General features: G+C 34.5%; 2 protein-coding genes across 2 annotated transcripts in view; one reads left to right on the top strand and one right to left on the bottom strand.

The window, feature by feature from the left end:
• The window catches only part of LOC140436951 (uncharacterized), a 45,103-nt gene extending 31,485 nt beyond the window's left edge, over positions 1-13,618 (top strand). Inside the window, exon 2 of the mRNA XM_072526133.1 lies at positions 11,934-13,618. Within this exon, the coding sequence (XP_072382234.1) occupies positions 11,950-12,507 (558 nt within the window). The 5' untranslated portion in view covers positions 11,934-11,949 and the 3' untranslated portion in view covers positions 12,508-13,618. The remainder of the gene's footprint in view (positions 1-11,933) is intronic.
• LOC140436949 (uncharacterized) overlaps positions 1-19,140 on the bottom strand; it is a 243,695-nt gene that overhangs the window by 6,071 nt on the left and 218,484 nt on the right. Inside the window, exons 20-22 of the mRNA XM_072526131.1 lie at positions 18,418-18,713; positions 9,768-9,930; positions 7,150-7,295 (exon numbers count right to left, since the gene is read on the bottom strand). Coding sequence (XP_072382232.1) covers positions 7,150-7,295; positions 9,768-9,930; positions 18,418-18,713 — 605 coding nt within the window. The remainder of the gene's footprint in view (positions 1-7,149; positions 7,296-9,767; positions 9,931-18,417; positions 18,714-19,140) is intronic.

The raw sequence follows: 19,140 nt of genomic DNA, 5'->3' as shown, positions 1-19,140 counted from the left end.
GTTTAGTGCAAAAATACAACGGTTACCGGCCATAATTCTCGCTTGGATTTCTTCCTTCATATTTGGTCTTCTCGTGAGTCGCTCCTAAATACTGGAATATTTCTACTTCTTCGAATTTATATGTTTTTTCATCTCTTATTACTGTCAGATATTGTTCTTGTAGGTAATCTCTTTCTGTCCATTCCATATATTTGGTCTTTTCTTCATTTATGTACATCCCTTTCTTTCTCGCTTTCATTTCTAATCTTTTTATTATTTCTTTTAATTCTTGCTTACTTCTGGCTATCAGTACAATGTCGTCAGCGAATGCTAAGCATTGGTGTTTTCTTTGATATATAAGTCCTGACCTGTTGATTCCAGCTTCTCTGATGGTAACTTCGAGGACGATACTGAACAACAGCGATGACAGTGGGTCTCCTTGTCGCACCCCCTCACTGACCTCAAACGTATCTGTTTCTTCGCCTATTCTCTTTTTCGGATTGTCACTTTTACCATTCTTATCAGTTTTTCACTAATTCGCATTTCACGTAGTGCTTTGTATATTTCTTTGCGTTTTATCCTATCGAACGCTTGTTTAAAGTCGATGAATAGGGCCATGGTAGGTTTCCCATATTCGTAGCTTTCTGCTTGTATTTCGCGCAGTAGGAAAATTTGATCCACTGTGCTGCGCCCTCTTCTGAATCCACATTGATATTCCCCTATGTCATTATCTATATTTTGAGATAGCTTATCTTTTATATATACTGCAAGTATTTTATATGCAACATTTAGTAGGGCTATTCCCCTGTAATTGTGGCATAAACTTTTGTCGCCATTTTTGTGAAAAGGGCACAGTGTCGCTTCGGTCTATTCCTTAGGTAATTTTTCTTGTTCCCATATGTCTTTTAGCAACTTTTCCAAATGCTTAATTAGTACTGGTCCTCCATATTTAAACATTTCAGCTGTTACTTCATCTCTTCCTGGGCTCTTATTATTCTTTAGTTTCTCTATTATTTCTTTTTCGTTAGGCGGTCTTTCCTCTATTCGTTCTTGATCGACATTTTCCTTCACTTCTTCTTCCTCTTCATATTCTGTTGTGGGAATTTCATTTAAAAGTTTTTCAAAGTATTCTTTCCATCTGTTCAATATTTCTTCGTCACTTACTAAATTTCTTCTACTTTTGTTTTTGTAGTGTACAGGTTTTCTTTGGTACCCCTTTTTCTCATTTTTCACCCCTTGATATAAGTTTCTAATTTCTCTATTTTTATAGCTCTGTTCTATACATTTTAATTTATCTTCATTGTATTTTCTTTTCTTAGATCTTAATATTCTTTTGGCTCTTTTCCTTTGTTCATTGTATTTTCTCTCTATCTCTGTTGTTTTTTCTTGCATCATTTTCATTCCTAATTTATTTCTTTCATCTAGTTCCATTTTACATTCATCGTCGAACCATTCTTTGTATTCGTGTTTTATATTTCTATTACTGGCCTGAGCTGCTTTGGTCATACATACTTTTATTTGCATCCATGTTTGTTCAATATCCCCACTTTCTGCAATATTATCTAATCCTCTACTGACTATTCTTTCATATTTATTTTGTTCCTCTTCTGTCAGTAGTCTCACAGGTTTAGTTGCTTTATACTTTTTCTTCCGCTGGTTTCTAAGCACTGAAATAAGTTGTTTCATTTGTATTTCAACTATAAAGTGATCTGAATCTGCATCTGGACCTCTGTATGTTCTTATGTTCTTTCTACATTTTTGCATATCTTTTTCGACAAGCACATGATCAATTTGGTTTATAGTTTTCCCATCCGGTGATCTCCACGTTCCTTGGTGTATTCTTTTGTGTTGGAAGTACGTGCTCATAATGATCATATTTCTTTCTTTCGCGAAATCAATTAGGAAGTGACCATTTTCGTTCGTTGTTTCATGCAAGCTGTATTTTCCTATGGTGGGTACATATATTTCTTCTTTTCCTATTTTTGCATTACTATCACCTAGCACTATTTTTACATCGTATTTGGGGATATTTTCGAATACTGTATCTATTTGATTATAAAAGTCTTCCTTTATTTCTATACTTTTGTCTTCAGTCGGTGCATGTATATTTATAAACGTTATTTTTTGGTATTTTCCTCTTATTCTTAATACACATATTCTCTCTGAAATTGGTTTGAAGTCAACGATTAGATCTTTCAGCTTTTTATTTACCACATAGCCTGTGCCTAACATTCTATTTTCTCCCCCGCTGTTGAAAAATAAATAGTCGTTTATTTCCATTGAGTTTTGCCCTAATTGTTTTGTTTCTTGTAGTGCTACTATTTCAAACTTGTATTTTTTGCATTCGTCGATTATGTGTTTTAGTTTTCCTTCCTCGTACGTTCCTCTTACATTCCATGTCCCTACTAATATGCATTCGTTTATTACTTTGTTTCCAGTAATGATCTTTACATTTTGTTCATCTCTTGTACCTTTATCTTGCCAAGTCGTCTTCGTTATTTTAGCCTGTTTAAATTTTGCTGTTAGTTTTTTGGTTTTACATTTTTATCTTTTACTAATTGTCGTTGGCTGTTATTCCATGTCCATATTTCTCCATCTATGATTAGCTTCTAGAACCTATTTTTCCATTTTTTCCATTATATCTCTCTGCCATAGCCTTACTTCTAATTTCTTTCTGGATAATTCTTTCCTCCTTTGACATATCATCATTTATGTAGATTCGCTCGTCTGTTTTGTTTTTTAGTTTATTTTTATTTTTCATTATTTCAATTTTGTTCTTCACGCTGTTAAGTTCTACTAAGGTAGTATTTTCTCCTATTTTTCTCGCTCCATTTACATCTACTGACACTTGTAGTTCTTTTTCTAGAAAGTTCTCTACGGCCTCTCGCAATAGTTTTTGATCATTTGTGTCAATGTTTAGTCCTTGTATTACTACATTTTTCCTCTTTTTTTCTTTCTCCAGTTTCTCTATTTTTTCGTTTGCTGCGGTAATTTCCTTCTCTAATTGGCCTATTTGTTTAATACCTTTTTGATTTGTTTCTCGCATCTTTCTTATTTCATCTTTGTAGTCGCTTTATTGATCTTTTAGTTCTGTAATTTCCCTTTTTAGTTGCGTAATTTCGTCTCGTGATCTATATTGTTGTTTTTTATGTCTTTTACATCCATTGCTAATTCTTTCATCATTTTCATCATTTGGTCGATTCCACTTGTGTTTTCTTCTTCTCTTTTTTGTGGGGTTCTCGGTGTTTTTTTTGATCTCCTGGGGTAATATTCATCATCTTCTCTCCTCCTTTTTCCTTCATCAGTTAACTCCTCATCTGAATTCATTGTTCTTTATTTATAGTAATTTTCTGTGCTAGGGTTATTAGTCACTGCGTCACGGGTGCAGTTGTGCGAAAACTCTACTCAATTCAAATTTCCGCCCACACCCGCGCTGGCTGCGTCCAATACTCCAACACTTTTATTCCTAAAACTCAGAAGCCGGCCCTGACTATATGTTTATATTGTTTGTATCAAAGCTAATATTATTACTATTAAAACTAAAATTCTGCTTACTTACGATTTCCTGTTGTATTGTTTACTTAATTATCTAGCTAATGATCTTAAAAACCAACCGATATATATTTCTTATCTTTTTGTCACTTTGCCGAAATCTAATTTATTTATCAATGCTACTTTCACTATTTCAATTAAATTACGTTCTTTTTTTCAATGTAGACGAATCGAAAGTTCTTTTTTATAAACACTTATTATCTATATTTTACTTTAATCACTTGTATTTATTGTTTGACTTCCGACACCGTGAAAAGGTCCGATATGCGAATTTATTTTCATCGATGTCGTTGTCTGCAGGTGTGTTCGCTTTGGCTGCTAAACCCAAACTCCCATAATACTTGCATATGTCTCTGAAATACCCCTCAAAACTGAAATGTTTGGGATATAAAAAATGTCTGGATCAACCTATTCCTTCAATTTAATCTAGCAAAAACTATTTTTCTCTGAGATTTTATCGCTCACGTCGTAAATTGGGGGCCAATTTCAGATGACCGTAATGGTAGAATATTAGTGGAGACCATGGATTATTGTGAATTAATTACCAACAAGAATTTTCCAACTATTAATCACTCAGCAGTTAACTTAACTCTAACATCCCCCCTTTTAGCCGATCGTGTAGCTTGGTCATTACATTCAGACACATTAGATTCATATCACTGCCCAATCAATGTAGAAATTCAAATCAACCCCTCCTTCTTTGTCATCAACCCAGCAACAAAATGGAATGATTCTCGTGCTGGCTGGTCTGTATTATGTTTTATGTTAAATGAAACTGCGGATATGGACGACAAAGTATTTAATTTGAAAGATTTGAATAATTGTCTCAAACCCAATCTTCTTCTTCAGGTGCCATCTCCGCTACGGAGGTTGGCAATCATCATAGCTATTTTAATTTTTGAGGCAGTAGCTCTAAATAGTTGTTTTGAGCTGCATCCAAACCATTCTCTAAGGTTCTTAAGCTATGAAATTCGTCTTCTTCCGATGCTTCTTCTGCCATCTATATTTCCTTGCATTATGAGTCGCAGGATGCCATACTTCTCGCCCCGCATCACATGTTCGAGATACTGTAGCTTTCTTTCTTTAATTGTAAGTTCAACTTCCTTCTCTTTACTATTTTACTTATGAGTCTTTCCAGGTCTTGTAAACTATCGGCTATTATTACTGTATCATCTGCATATCTAATGTTGTTAACTAAGACTCCATTTACTCTTGTGTCAACTGTTTCATCTTCCAGAGTTTCTCGAATTGCTTCTTCAGATTCGCTTCAGCTTTAAGCGTTAAATAATAGAGGTGATAGTATGCAGCCTTGCCTGACTCCTCTCTTTATTTCCATTTCTTCAGATGTCTCTTTTTCAATTCGTACTATTGCTCGCTGATTGTAATAAAGGTTTGTTATTGGCCTTAAATCTCTTTCATCTAGGTTTTTATTTTTAGAATTTCCATGAGTCGGTCATGTTTATTGTAGTCTATAAAACAGACGCGAAGAGGACGGTTAACATCCAAACATCTCTGCGTCAGCACGTTGAAGGAGAATAGTGCCTCTCTGGTACCCATACCATTGCGGAACCCATATTGTGTGTCACTAATATCCATCTCCAGTTTAGAGTGAATTCTGGCGTGGATAATTTTCAACAGAATTTTCAAGGTATGTGACATTAAGCTTACGGTTCGATAGTAACTGCACTTATTGGCATTCACTTTCTTTGGCAAACACACAAATGCTGATGTCAACATTTCTCTAGGGATGATACCCGTAGTATAGATAGCGTTGAACAGTTCTACTATTATGTCCAGGTTTTTCTTGTTGACCAACTTTAATAGCTCGCTTGGTAATTCATCTGGACCAGCAGATTTTATTGGTTTTCATTGAGTTTAATGCCTGACTAACTTCTAATTTGGTTATGTCTGGGCCTACATCTCCCGTTTTTCTATCTACAGAAGTACTAGCTTCTCTCTGGTCATGAAATAATTCCTCGATGTACTCTTTCCATCGTCGTAGTTTTTGTTCTGTCTCCAATATAATATTTCCATTTTTGTCGAGCAATATATTCGAGGTTCTTCTACTTCCTACTCTGGTTGGTTCTTTGACTTTTTTATGTAGATTAAAGTTGTCATATCTGTTTTGCAGTTCTTCTATTTCTTTACATTTTTCAGAGAAGTAGGTTTCTTTAGCCTCCCTAATTTTTCTTCTTATTTGGTTTTGAAGCTGTTTATAGCGGATTGTATTGATGGTTTATTTCGGACATCGGAACGAAGCCTGTTACTGATCTCGTTACTTTTTTATTGAGGACCATAGCAACTCCATATCTGTGTTGAGTGTCGCTGCTTCCAGAGTAATAAATTCGTCCATTGCCTGTATTGAGTTCGCCAGAGCTTATCCATCTTGTATCGCTTATTCCTACTATATCAATCTCCAGTCGTAACATCTCTTACTGTATATTCCTCAGCTTCCCAGGTTCATACATACTTCTTACGTTCCATGTAGCGATTTTGCAGATGGATTTGTATATATTTAGTGAACAGGGATTTCGCTGGCTGACGGCCTGGGAAGCCCTGTCGTTACTGTTGTTTCTTCCCCTGCCGAATCTTGGCATCCGAGAACCATGATTAGTAGGTTGTTGATTGTCATTTCTATAAGCCATGACGATTTCTAGGGATACTCCATGTTTCTTTAATGCAGACCAATTGTTGACCAATTTATTGGTTCTTCCGCCTTTGGGGTCGATTTCTCAGCTCCAGGACAAAAGAGTGTCCTACTACTTACCGACTCATCCGCCCGAAGTCGTTGGTCGGTAAGTAGGGGATTGCTTATACCGGAAATCATTCGGTGAATTACCTGTTGGTCCACGGGAGGTATTTTATTTCCTTCCTACCCACCAGTAAACCGGGTCGGGCATTCCCCTATCCGCCACCTGGGAACGCGCTCTCTAGGAGTTACAGGTTCTCCCTCAAACCCAATATCAGTTCTAAATAAGAAGCTAATTACAAAAAAATTGCAAATAAATCTACAAATTATTATTTTAGCATTGACCCTACCGTTTTAAAAAGCATTTCTCATTTAACCTATAATTTTACTAGAGCACAAATGTCAGTATTGACTCGTTTAAAATTAAACCATGGTCGCTTTCCATTACACTTACATAAAATTGAAATACTTAATTCTCCTGTCTGTATTTGTGACAACGTATCTATTATTGATCTAAATCACATATTCCTGAAATGTTCTATGAACTCTCGGTTCTCTTCAATTCTGAATTAAGAACTAATTCGCAATGAGTTTCCATTGCCGCTAAATATTACAGCTGTCTTCCTCAGATAAATCGGTACGTGATTCCATCATTATAGTTTAAATAAATAGACAACACGACAAATTTCAAATAATTAATAATTTTTATGTTTTGTGGCAAATAGATTTTGCCTGATGTCATGATACCCCACAGACACACACAAAATACATTTTGCATAAAAACAATAAAGAAGTATAAATAAGGTCTGTAAATTTGACTTTCTAAAGTAATAAACTTTCTAGCGTGCATTTATTGGACAAAAATTCATTAATTTCTAAAATTATCTTATAAATAAAATTAACTTAATAAACGTATAAAATATACTTACGAAACACGGTGTTTTGTCAGAATCTATGTACCCTGCACATATTTTGTCGTCTGTAACTTTTCCATTATAATGTTTCGTTGAATTGCACTCATTTGTATCTATCAATGGGACTGGCAGGTAATGCAGATATTGCTGTATAGTGGGCTCTGAAAAATTTCGAAATTATTCTTAACTACTATATCAAGTTCGTTTAATTTCTTCAACAATAACGGAAAACTTAGGGTTAGTTTAGGTTAGGTACGTCAAGTATTACTTAAAACAGGTTTGCACTCAAGAGCAGGGTTAAGTCAGATTGTGCAAGTCGCAGATGCGCAAAACTAGTTTTAGGCTTGTCATGGATGTCAGTGAGATATTTTTAGACTATCATTGAGGAGTTTCATTACACCAAAAGTGGTAATAAGAAAAGAAAAATTTATCTCAAGTAAGGAGTTAGTAAACTAACAACGAATGATAATCAGATACAAAATAGCGTGTTTGTAGCAACAGAGATCTCTAGACATGAACTAAGACATGTATTTATGCTTTAATTACTATATCAAAACCTTCGATAAAGTTTTCTACGACCATTTTATAAAACAATTACAGGAAAAAATACTAACTTGACTCAAAAGATATTAACGTTATTCCAAATGTATACTATAATCAAAGAGCTGTTCAGATAAAGAAAAGATAACCGAAGATCTAGAAATATAGAGATTCGTTCGTCAGAGTTGTGTGCTTTCGACATAGAGATATTACGAATAAGACATTACGAAAAATTATAAATTAATGCAGAAGTAAAATCAATCAATTAAAAGAGTGAGAAATAAAATTTATTTAGGCACTCCTTTCAATGATATTATTAACAGTTTTCATGAAATAAACACCCAAATTGGGAAAGCCCAAAACCCTTTTAAAAATAAAACAAGTATTTTATAGTCGAGATCTCGGTTTGAAACTAAAAATATGGCTTATGAGATGTAATGTTCTATCAGTGTTGTACTACATTAAGGATAACATTAAAAAAGAACAATGTGAAGAAAATACAAGCTTTTGAGCTTTGAATGTATCGCAGAATATTATGAGTTTCATGGGTACAGAATCACCAATGCAAAACTGTTAGGACGAACAAAAAAAATAGAATACATTTGTACTGACTATTAAAAAGAGAAAATTATTCTACTTGGGACACATGAGAGGAGACAAACATCAATTACTTCGATTAATAGTTCACGGAAAGTTAAATGAAATAGAGTCAATAGGAAGCAGAAGATTAAAAAATTTGCGATAATAGTTCAACATTACCAATAGACGTCTGTTTAGAACAGCAATATCCAAAATAAGCATAGACGATGTTTGTCAACATTTGGAACAAAAAAGTAGTAACAAAATCGGAATTTTCACACTTGGGAAGTTATTTCATTATGGGTTTTATAAAGCCAAAGGTTCGTAGTCCGTAGCTGATCTTAATAATCAAAGGGCAAGAAGACTCTTCACAAGGAATAGGTACTAGAAAAAACCTCAACGTGAAAGATGAAAAACGAAGAGAAAAAGGATACTATTGAGAGTAGGAAGTTGGAACGCTAAATTACTTTTCATGGCAGTGAAATCACATAACTTCATGAAAGAAATGAATTAAATGATACTTATTAAATATTCTCGGGGTTACAGAAGTAAAATGAATTGGTACCAAAAACCAAAATATATTGATACACACACTATTTGTTATGCTGGAAATGACAATCACCGAGACCTTAGCGATGTAGCACTCATATTCGATAATAAATTTAAAAAATCCATAAATAATTTTGTACGCTTATCAGACCGACTGACTATACTAAAAATCATATTTAATCCTCACGATGTAAACTTTATTTAAATATAGGTCTCTACTGAAAAGAAGCCTGAAAATGAATTAAGAAAATCTTATGGAAAATCGAATAATGGGTGCAATTAACAAAAAATAAATTTAAGATATTCTGATTAACTTGAATTGTGGGAAAGTGGGAATGGACGATTTCCAAATATTATTGAAAACTATGTCTTGGGTCAAAGAAACGAGAAAGAAGGCAGTTTTGTTCAATTATGCATTAAATTCAATTCTAGGAAAATTTCATACTAGCAAACAAGTGGTTTCCAATACTTAAGAGAAGACTGGAATGTGTAGAAAGCAATGCTAACAACTAACTTAAAATTTGACTGATCATATCACCTCTATAATACAAAACAAATCAAAACATATTACAAGTGAAATAAGTTATGAAACATATTTACCGAGGAAGGAGATATACAAAATTCTTCGTTTCATAATTTCAATGAAGAGAAATACTAAGAAAAAAAGTGTCACAGAAAGGGGAAAAAACTTATGGATTAAAAAATGTAAAAGATTGGATAGGTAATAGGCTTCGTGTTATACATATGTGTTGTGTTTGCGCATGACACAAAATGTGTTATCGGTGTACGAGAAGCTGATTTAAATAAAAATTAGATACCATGTAAGTATTAGCAGTACCTCGACGTCCAAAAACTGAAGCTAAAAAGGAATGTCAAGACCAAGCAGCAATCAGGAAATCAGAATCAACGAAGTAGAAATATTTGGATAAACACATATCGCCAGATATATTTTGAACCTTTCTTACCTCCTGGTTTATTGATGCCCCATCCAGCTACTACACACAACTGTCTTGGTTCTATTTCACTATTTGGTAAACAAACAGAACTAACATTCATATTGATATGTACTGGTTTTCTTAACTTGAGCAAAACGGCATCATTCTTGAAACCAAAATTTGAGAATTTCGTCTAAAAATAAATAAATCAATTTGTAGTTTTTATAGCAAGAAATATAATAATTCGATTTTCACTTCGGAAATCAAAAATAGTAAATTGCATAAGATTCCACAAGAAAATAGCTTCAGAAAAATATTTATTTTAGTTCATTCAGTTTAGATTCTTTACTTCCTTAGTTTTACAATATTTATTAATAAACAACGATTTGTCAACCATTATATTTTATGTTTCCTATCCCATATTAATACTTTTATTATACATGAATGCCCAATTAAAAAAGTATACTGAAATCATCTTAAAAAGAAAGTATTTTTTTAAGGGAAACCCTAAAACACGTGGACGTTGCTATGAAGGCGTTGTTTTGCTTTTTGTCAGTATTTTCAGGATAATCGTGCTGTTTTTACTACTAAACTTTATGTAGAAATTATTGGCTATGATTTTAGCTAAGATTTCATGTTGATCACTAAAGACTTGTTTACACGAGTAGAGTTGTGAGGAGAGTAGAGTAGCGAGTAGAGTCGACTCTACTCACTACTCTACCAAAAATGGCTTGATACCATTCACACGAGGAGAGTTACAAGTATAGTACTTATGCTAGTATACTGTGGAGTAGGTGTTTGTTTAGTACAAAATGAATTCAAGAAAAAGAAAATTGTTTCAAAATTGTTTAGCTGCTGTTGCAAATGCATTTGTAACTGAGGTCGCTTTGTAACAAAGAAAAGAGTGGATGAGAGAGTGGCTTAAAAGAAGGAATACACACGGGGCCTCGGCTCTTTTATCTTGATAAGAATACATTTTTTATTTCTTATTGTATTTCTTATCAACAAGTAATAAAAACCTGTAACTTGCCCGTGAGCCTTCAGTTTTCTTGTTTCTTTTTGCACCTTTCATGATTGCTTCCATAGGAGTGAACCATTTCACTTTCGGAACGTATACATCGGCTGAACCTGAACCCCATTTTTTTGATTTTTGTATTTTTAAACACTCTTGATTATAAGTGCACCTTATATTCTTAATTTTTTGCTTGAGCTCGTTTACTCCAAAGCCCCCTTTTGCCATTCTTTCGACGATTTCATCCTCCGCAGCTTGCCTCATACTTTTATTTCTGTAGTGTTCACTACCTAATTCCACAAACACTGGTATTCGCCATACATCTCTAAAAGTTTTAAAGTGAAAGTGAAATAAAGTTCATCTTCGGTGAACTTCATTTTCATTATTTACACAAAACACAACTCCAGACGGAATGACAGCGTCCCTATGCACTCTCCTACCTACTCTACTCTACCAGAATTGACCGCGTTCCATGGGTAGAGTGCGCAGGCGAGTGGATATTTTGGCAGTGGTGGTGGTAGTAGAGTAGAGTTACTTTGAAACATGTTGCTAGTCACTCTACTCTACCACGTACTATGCACTCTACTTGCTACTCTACTACGCTGAGCGTTTTTACGGGTAGAGTTACTCTACTCTACCAAGTACTTGCATCATTACTCTACCCGTGTAAACGGGTCTTAAGTGATTTTTATACTGGAGAACGAGAATGTAAGATTGCGTTTTTTTCAATTGCTTTTAGTTGCAATTAGTGGACATAATTTTCAACATTTATACGGAAGCTGTTTCAGGTAGCTTGATTCAATCTCCATATAGTTACGCTGACAAAATAATGTTCAAATTTATTAGATATAATAAACGGAAAAGTTGGAAAAAAGTTATTTTATTGGGACGCCAAACAGAGGTAGCCACTGTCTCTTAACACCTTGACGACGGCACCTCAAAACGCTGTCATTAGTCAGAGCCGAGAGCAACTTTTCATTTATTTTAAGTGTAACTGGATTTAAATTACAAAAAAAAAATTGTATTAACTTTTAACATGTTGTTTTTTTACATTTGAATGACATTTGAAACGTGTACCACCGGTGGTACATGACGGCTGTAATGAATAATTATTTACTGGAGCCGACATGTACCACCGGTGGTACACGGAAGAATGTGTCTATAAAATAGCTTTTTGGTTCCAGATTAGCCAGTAGAAATATGTCGTCTAGAGGGAAAAAAATAATTGCGTTGGTCTCCGCCGACACAGAAAATAACGAAGAAAAACATGAAAATCCTCAAGCCGCTACTTCTACGTCACTACAAAATGTTGAACCTTCAGCAACATTATCCCAGAACATAGAGCCACTAGTGTATCCTTCAACATCAGCTGCTGTTTCTGTTACTTCTTCGGAAGAATCTGATCCCTTCGCAGATTCAGAACAATCTTATGTTCCCAGAGATAGTGGCCAAGAGGAATCAGACGTCGAGCCATCTAGCCAAAACTCTGATGAAGAAGTAGATGCAGTGACTGCTCGGTCAGATAATGAAATATTTATGCAGAATCGTGGTAAAGAAAGTGACACATGGAGTGCATGTGAACACATTCCAGTGAGTTTTCAGTTCTCTGGACAGAGTGGTGTAATTGTAGACACTATAAACTTGGCGAAACCATGTGACATTTTCAGACAGTTTGTAACAGATGAAGTACTTGATGTGATTGTTTCAGAGACAAATCGTTTTGCGGAGCAATATTTGAGATCCCATGTGAGGGACTGACAGTAGCTACTGAGAGTAGCAGTGAAATGTTTGGTAACAAACTTATTCAACAAACTATGACACGTGACCGATTCGATACACTGTTGAAATTTTTACACTTTGCGAATAATGAAAATCCTGCTGTCAGTAGTGATCGATTGGGCAAAGTAAAAAATATTGTTGATCTCATCTGTAATCAATTTAAAAAGACAGTTTCTCCTGGCGAACAAATTGTAATAGATGAGTCGATGGTGCCTTGGAGAGGCCGACTAGCCTTTCGACAGTATTTGCCTGCTAAATCCCACAAATACGGAATAAAACTTTACAAAATTTGCACAACAGAGGGCTACACTTATGACCTTAGAATATATGCAGGGAAAAATAATCCGAATCCACCCATTACATCTTATGGACACACTTATGGCATCTGTATGGACTTACTGCAAGGATTACTGAATGAGGGCCGAACGTTATATATAGATAACTTCAATACTAGCGTTCAGCTTTGTAGGTCTCTTCTAGAAGCTAAAACGTACGTGTGCGGCAAGTTAAGATCAAATAAACGAGGAGTTCCAAAATTAGTTACTCAAAAAAAAATTACGAAAAGGAGAGATTTACGGCGAACAAAATCATAACGGCGTACGTGTCGTAAAGTGGGTAGACAAACGTGCCGTTTTAATGATAAGCACTGTTCCAAGCCACACCTGTGATCTACAGGCTACTGGAAAGCAAAATCGAAGAGGAGAGGATATTCTCAAACCTCCTGCTGTGATTGCTTACAACAAAGCTAAAAAGGGGGTAGATATATCAGATCAAATGTCTGCGTATTATACCTGTTTGAGAAAAAGCCTAAAATGGTATAAAAAAGTATTTGTGGAAGTTGTTTTGGGCACAGCTATGGTGAACGCATGGATCATTTTCAATGACTCAAACCCAAACAAAAAACTTCACATGTTGGAATTTAGAAAACTAGTTGCACGTGAGTTATTGTCGGACATTTCTGAAACTATGGAAGCAATAGAACCCACACGAACAAAGTCTCGTAGCAGTATGACTATTCATAAGCTGGCAAAATACGAAGGAAAAGTGCGTGACAACCGCAAAAGGTGTGTCTCTTGTTAGGACAAATTGCAGGAAGCTCATGCCAGAAAAAAAACTAAACGTGTAAATACTTTCTGTCAGGATTGTACAAACAACCCTGTATTATGTTTAGAATGCTTTAATGAAAAACATAAAACGTAATTCATGTTAATTTTTTTTCGCTTTTGTTTTAATTTTCATATAATTAGTTTTAAGAAATATAAGAATAATAAGTTTTTTGATTTTCAATATTTGTTGTCATATTAGTTAGTAAGCTAAAGTTTTTATTTTTGTTCAGAATGATTTTAATTGTAATATTTTTAAATTGGAAAATAAAAATAATTATTATTTTTGGTGTCCGCTCTTTATTGTCATGTTCTAATAATAATAATAACCGAGTGCGCCACCGGTGGTACACTGATGTAGTTATACCTTTTATATAGCCGAGGACTGAATATTGAAAGCTACACTTAAATCTGGTTGATTTTATATCACGTTAACTCAATATATTACCATGTACCACCGGTGGTACACGACGGCTACAAATAATATACAGCATGTACCACCGGTGATACACGTCGTCGCCAAGGTGTTAACAACTTGAAAATTTGGAAAATTCTTGTGGGTAGAGATTATTGGATATAAAATGAGGATCCACCGTTTCTCTAAGATAATTATGTCGTAAGTTGTCATATCCTACATAGTGTTCCCTGTCAGGTTGCGTTTCAGTTATTAACGTTCAATACATTCGAGGATAGGGTAGAAACCATCACAGTTGCTTTGTATTAATGTTTGGTGTGATAACTGTATGTTATCTGGTGCGTCGTCTTCGTCCGTAGATTCTGGCAAACCGATTGATGAATGGTTCCTGACTCATCAGATCCTGGCACGAGGCTAGTCTTTAGTTATTTTAATAAACAAGTAATTCTGTTTGTACACAACCATTCAGATATTACAGGAACTATAGTTTATTTCTGAATGCAGCAGTTATATTAGTCATAAACTCCAAAGCCTGTTCAGAAGGATTAAAGGAAAGTCGCCTAATATTGGATAGTTGCCTAATATTGGATACTGCGTTATCTCAAAACCTATTAACAGTTTTCTCTAATTAAATGCACAAAACTAAAGGTTTCTAACATAAAATGGTTCTGTGTAAACCATATAGTTCCATTGTATACTAGTAGATAGAACCATATAATTATATGTTTTTTCGAGATACGAGTTTGTTGTTTATCCAACTGAAAACTTATAAAAAGGTAAGTACTGACAGTATTAAAGTGAAATTTGGCAGGTATATTCTTAAGTAGTTGTAGAAAAAGCTTAAATATTTAAATTGAACATATCTTCCCAGTATTTTTTTTATGTTAATCACATAACCTTGAACATGAAGGATGCCTAATTTTGGATAGAAAAGGTATCTTCAAATTGGATATCCAAAATTCGGAACCTAATTATATGTAATTCAAAACATGTTTATCTACACTTTTTTCAGTAAAATACCTACAAAACGACTACCACATAAAAAATGGAATCCAGAAGATATGAAAAAAACTGCTATTGATGTTGTTAAAAGTAAACAAATGGGATACTTGAAGGCGTCAAAGTGCTTCAACGTTCCCAAATCAACCATCAAGCTATATGCCATACGTGGCAAAGACTCAAAAGAACAATGCGAGCGACGAATGGGTCGAAAACCAGTTTTATCAGCAGAAATGGAAGAAAACTTGGTTCAGGACTGTTCGGAAATGGACAGAAGATATTATGGTCTAGTACTTGCAGGTGTTCGGAAATTAGCATACCAGCTTGCTATCAAAAAAAACCTTTCTCATCCCTTTTCAGAAAGAGATGGTAATGCCGGTAAAAAGTCGCTCCAAAATTTCCTCAGACGGCATCGCAATCTATCTGTAAGAAAACCGCAGGGGATTTCAAAAAACAGAATAAAAGGTTTTACCTCAGAAATTATCAATCGTTTTTTTGATATTCTGGAAACAGCTATGGAGAAGATAAATTTCAAATCCCTAAGAGTGTATAATGTTGATGAAACAGTTATCACTACCGTACAATTCAAGATTGCTAGGGTCATCACCCTAAAAGAAAAAAAACAAGTAGGAGCCGTAACTGCTACAGAAAGAGGGGCACTAGTAACTGCAGTTACAAGCATGAATGCTGCCGGAGGATTCTTTCCTTCGTTATTTGTATTCCCACGCAAAAATATGAAGGCCGAGCTATTAGACTAAGCTCCAGCTGGGTCAATTGCTGATTGTCACCCTTCATAATGCATACAGAGCCACATCTTTACGCGATGGATGCAACATTTTACCAATCATGTAAAACCATCACAAGACGATTCCGTGTTGCTCATTATTAATGGCCATTATAGTCATACACGGAATCTGGACGTTATAGATTTAGCGAGAAAAAAATATATTTCTATTGTATGCATCCCTCTCCATACGTCACATAAAATCCAACCGTTAGATTTTTGTTTTATGTCTCCATTAAAGACATAATATTCAAGAGAAATCCAAAATTGGTTAAAGAATAATCTTTCTCGAAATGTAGGGCCCTTTCAGATAAGTTCATTATTCTGCCCTGCTTATCAGAAATATGCTACTGCTGAGATATCAGCCAATGGGTTTCGTAAAGCAGGAATTTTTCCATTCAATCGGAATATCTTTTCAGAAGCAGATTTTATTTTAGAAAAACAAAGAGAAAGAACTCCGCCTCGACAACATACTTCTGACAAGACTTTTCCATTGAAACCAAATCACACAAGTAGTTCAATTCAACTGTCTATTGAAAAAACCCCCCGGAGACATCAAATGGGTAGCAGTGTGGAAATTAATTAGTTATCGAACATTGTAAACGTTCAAGACTTCTCACCTTTACCATCCTGCAGTTCATCGGCACGTACTTCAAATAGGGGACGTAAAACCGGTTCTGCGGCTTTAATTACAAGTACGCCATAAAAAAATGATTTAGAAGCTAGCATTAAAGAAAACAAAGAAAAGAATCACTTAAAAATAAAGAACAATTGCCAAAATTTAAGGTTTTAAAGAAAACTAAAAAGAAGACGATGGTCAAAAATAAAAAGATAAAGAAAGTAAAAGAAGAAAGTGAATCTTCAGATTCCTCAAACGTTCCAAATGGATACCGATCAAGAAAGTGACGCAGAGTATATTTTCTGCACTGAACATTATTCAAAGGACCAACATGGAGAAAAGTGGGTACAGTGTTCAAGTGGCTTCGGATGGTCACATGAAGAGTGTGCTGCTAGTGACAAAAAAAACACTTACGTGTGTGATTTTTGTATTTAAAAATAGTGTTCCTAATTTTGGATAGGGTATTCAATTTTAGGAACCTATTTTTAGGAATATTTTAGTATGCATAAGTTGTTTTTATTGATTTTATAGCACATTTTAAGTACAAAAAATTATTCTAAAATGTTTTTTGACCCAAAAAAATTCAATTAAAAAAAAGTATCCTATATTAGGCGCCTTCCATCTATTGTTGTCAATTGACTTTTCAAGAAATTCTACAAAATGGTTGGCAGGAGTAGAGAAATTATTTGGGGAGCTTTTGAGTAATAGTTTTTCAGTTATCAGATATCGTGGTCCGTTTTGAAGTGTCTGTTTTTGATTTCTTTTAAGAGGTTTTATTTTAGGTGAGGTGTTGGTTCCTAAAATTGGACAATATTCAAAAAGAGTTACTGTTTTATTTGAGTCAGTTGAACTAGGGAAATACCGTTTTGTCGTGTAGTTGACATAAGTGAAAGCATTTGACTTGATGGTTGTGGTTTGGGTTGCGTCGAATCTTCTTTTGTAGGGTTATCGGTTTTTGAGGATTGGGTAGCAGAGGATTGTTGAGTTTCTTGGTCCTTGGGTCAATTAGTAGGTTTGTGTCCAGTTTAATTACATTTGAAACATTCTATTTTGTTGGTTAACAAAACGCTTGATAACCATTGTTGTCAAAAGGCATAACAGAGAGGTGTGAAACTCATAATTTTTAGATGGTAGAATGCTGTTCATTTGTCTGCTGAAGGATAGAATGTAACCTGTACTTATCACCTTGAATTCCAGCTTTGATGAAAGAAACTCTTGACAGGAGCTGAACGCCCAAATCCTTTAAAGTGGCTTCAACAAGCTTATGAGGAACTGACTCATAAACATTTGACATGACTAATTCTTTTTGTTGGTGTAACTAATCGTCTGACAGATGATTAAATTCTTTGAACAGGATCGTTGCTAACTCAGTAATCTACGGTTTTGACTCTATTCAAATAAATGTTTATTCGAGTTATTATATATTCTAGAGACAAAACATATATTCTTAGGATCAACAATATCATACAATACATAATCAAAGGCAACATTTCCACTTATAGTATTTGTCCTAGCCAGGAACTAAACAATATATTATCCATACGACCTGCCGTATTACTGGTTGCAGATGATTTGAATGTTAATTGTTGAAAATTGTGTACAATGGTACTTAAGCGTTTGGCAAAGTCAGGGTTATTTACAATTTAATCTTTAGTTATAGAGAAACAATACCTGATAGGGATTTAGCTGCGAGGTAATTAATTTCTTTAAACGATGGGTACACATAAAACATATAAATAAACGTTATATATATGCATTACTTATTTGTAATTATTATTATAACCTATTATTACTGATAAACTTGTTTATTCGTTAATACATCTAAAAACTGACAGGATTCCCAATTATATTATTATGTATTAGTATTATCTAATATACTTTATTTATATAATAAATTTTGAATATTTTTCTATTAACAATATTGTTAAAATTTTAAAATAAATAATGAAAAGAAATACTTCATACTTACTTGTGGATGAACTACTATTTCTTTCAACTTCCTAACCTGACTAGTAAAATTGTCGCCTTTATTGGTACCTCCCGCGTAAAGCAGCCACTCATCATTGTTGATGGGTTGAGATGTGTGTCCAACTACGCAGGAGTAGCTTGTTACTGCCCAAAGAGGTGTAACCAAAGTTGAGGTGCAGTAAATATTGCTCTTTTTGTTATAGAGGAGCGCAAGACTTGGCCACTGCGAGGAAGATGCTTTTTCTCCGCCCATTATTCGAGCTGAGGGCATATTTGAGTTGGTGGAACTTCCGCAAACTGGAAAATACAGATTACATGCATATTAATAATTTACCGACCCGGACCGGCCCTGGCAAGGTACGGTTAAGTTGTACTGATATCGTACTCCTAGTTTTTAATAAAAACAAGTGGTTTTATTAAATAGTTTTTTAAAATTAAAGTGTTTATCTACTAGATACTACTACGTAAGTCATCTATACGTAATTATTATTTTATTATTGTGAAAAGAAAACGTCAAATAATAAATATACACTACCGTACAATCATTTTGTGAGGTTAGCTGCTATAAGTAGCTTATAGTAGCATGCGATTGGTTTTTCATTTACCAGAGTCGGAGTAAGGCCTTCGCCACCGCAGCTTAAAATGACTTCACACAATGTAAACACACCTTCCGATCTAACCAGTCCAGTAAATCAACGTTCGAATATCACAAACAGTTATGCTT

This window comes from Diabrotica undecimpunctata, chromosome 3 (genome assembly GCF_040954645.1).
Source record: "Diabrotica undecimpunctata isolate CICGRU chromosome 3, icDiaUnde3, whole genome shotgun sequence".
NCBI classification, from domain to species: domain Eukaryota; kingdom Metazoa; phylum Arthropoda; class Insecta; order Coleoptera; family Chrysomelidae; genus Diabrotica; species Diabrotica undecimpunctata.
The sequence above is the reverse complement of the archived record's forward strand: the minus strand, read 5'-3'. Positions and strand labels throughout refer to the sequence as shown.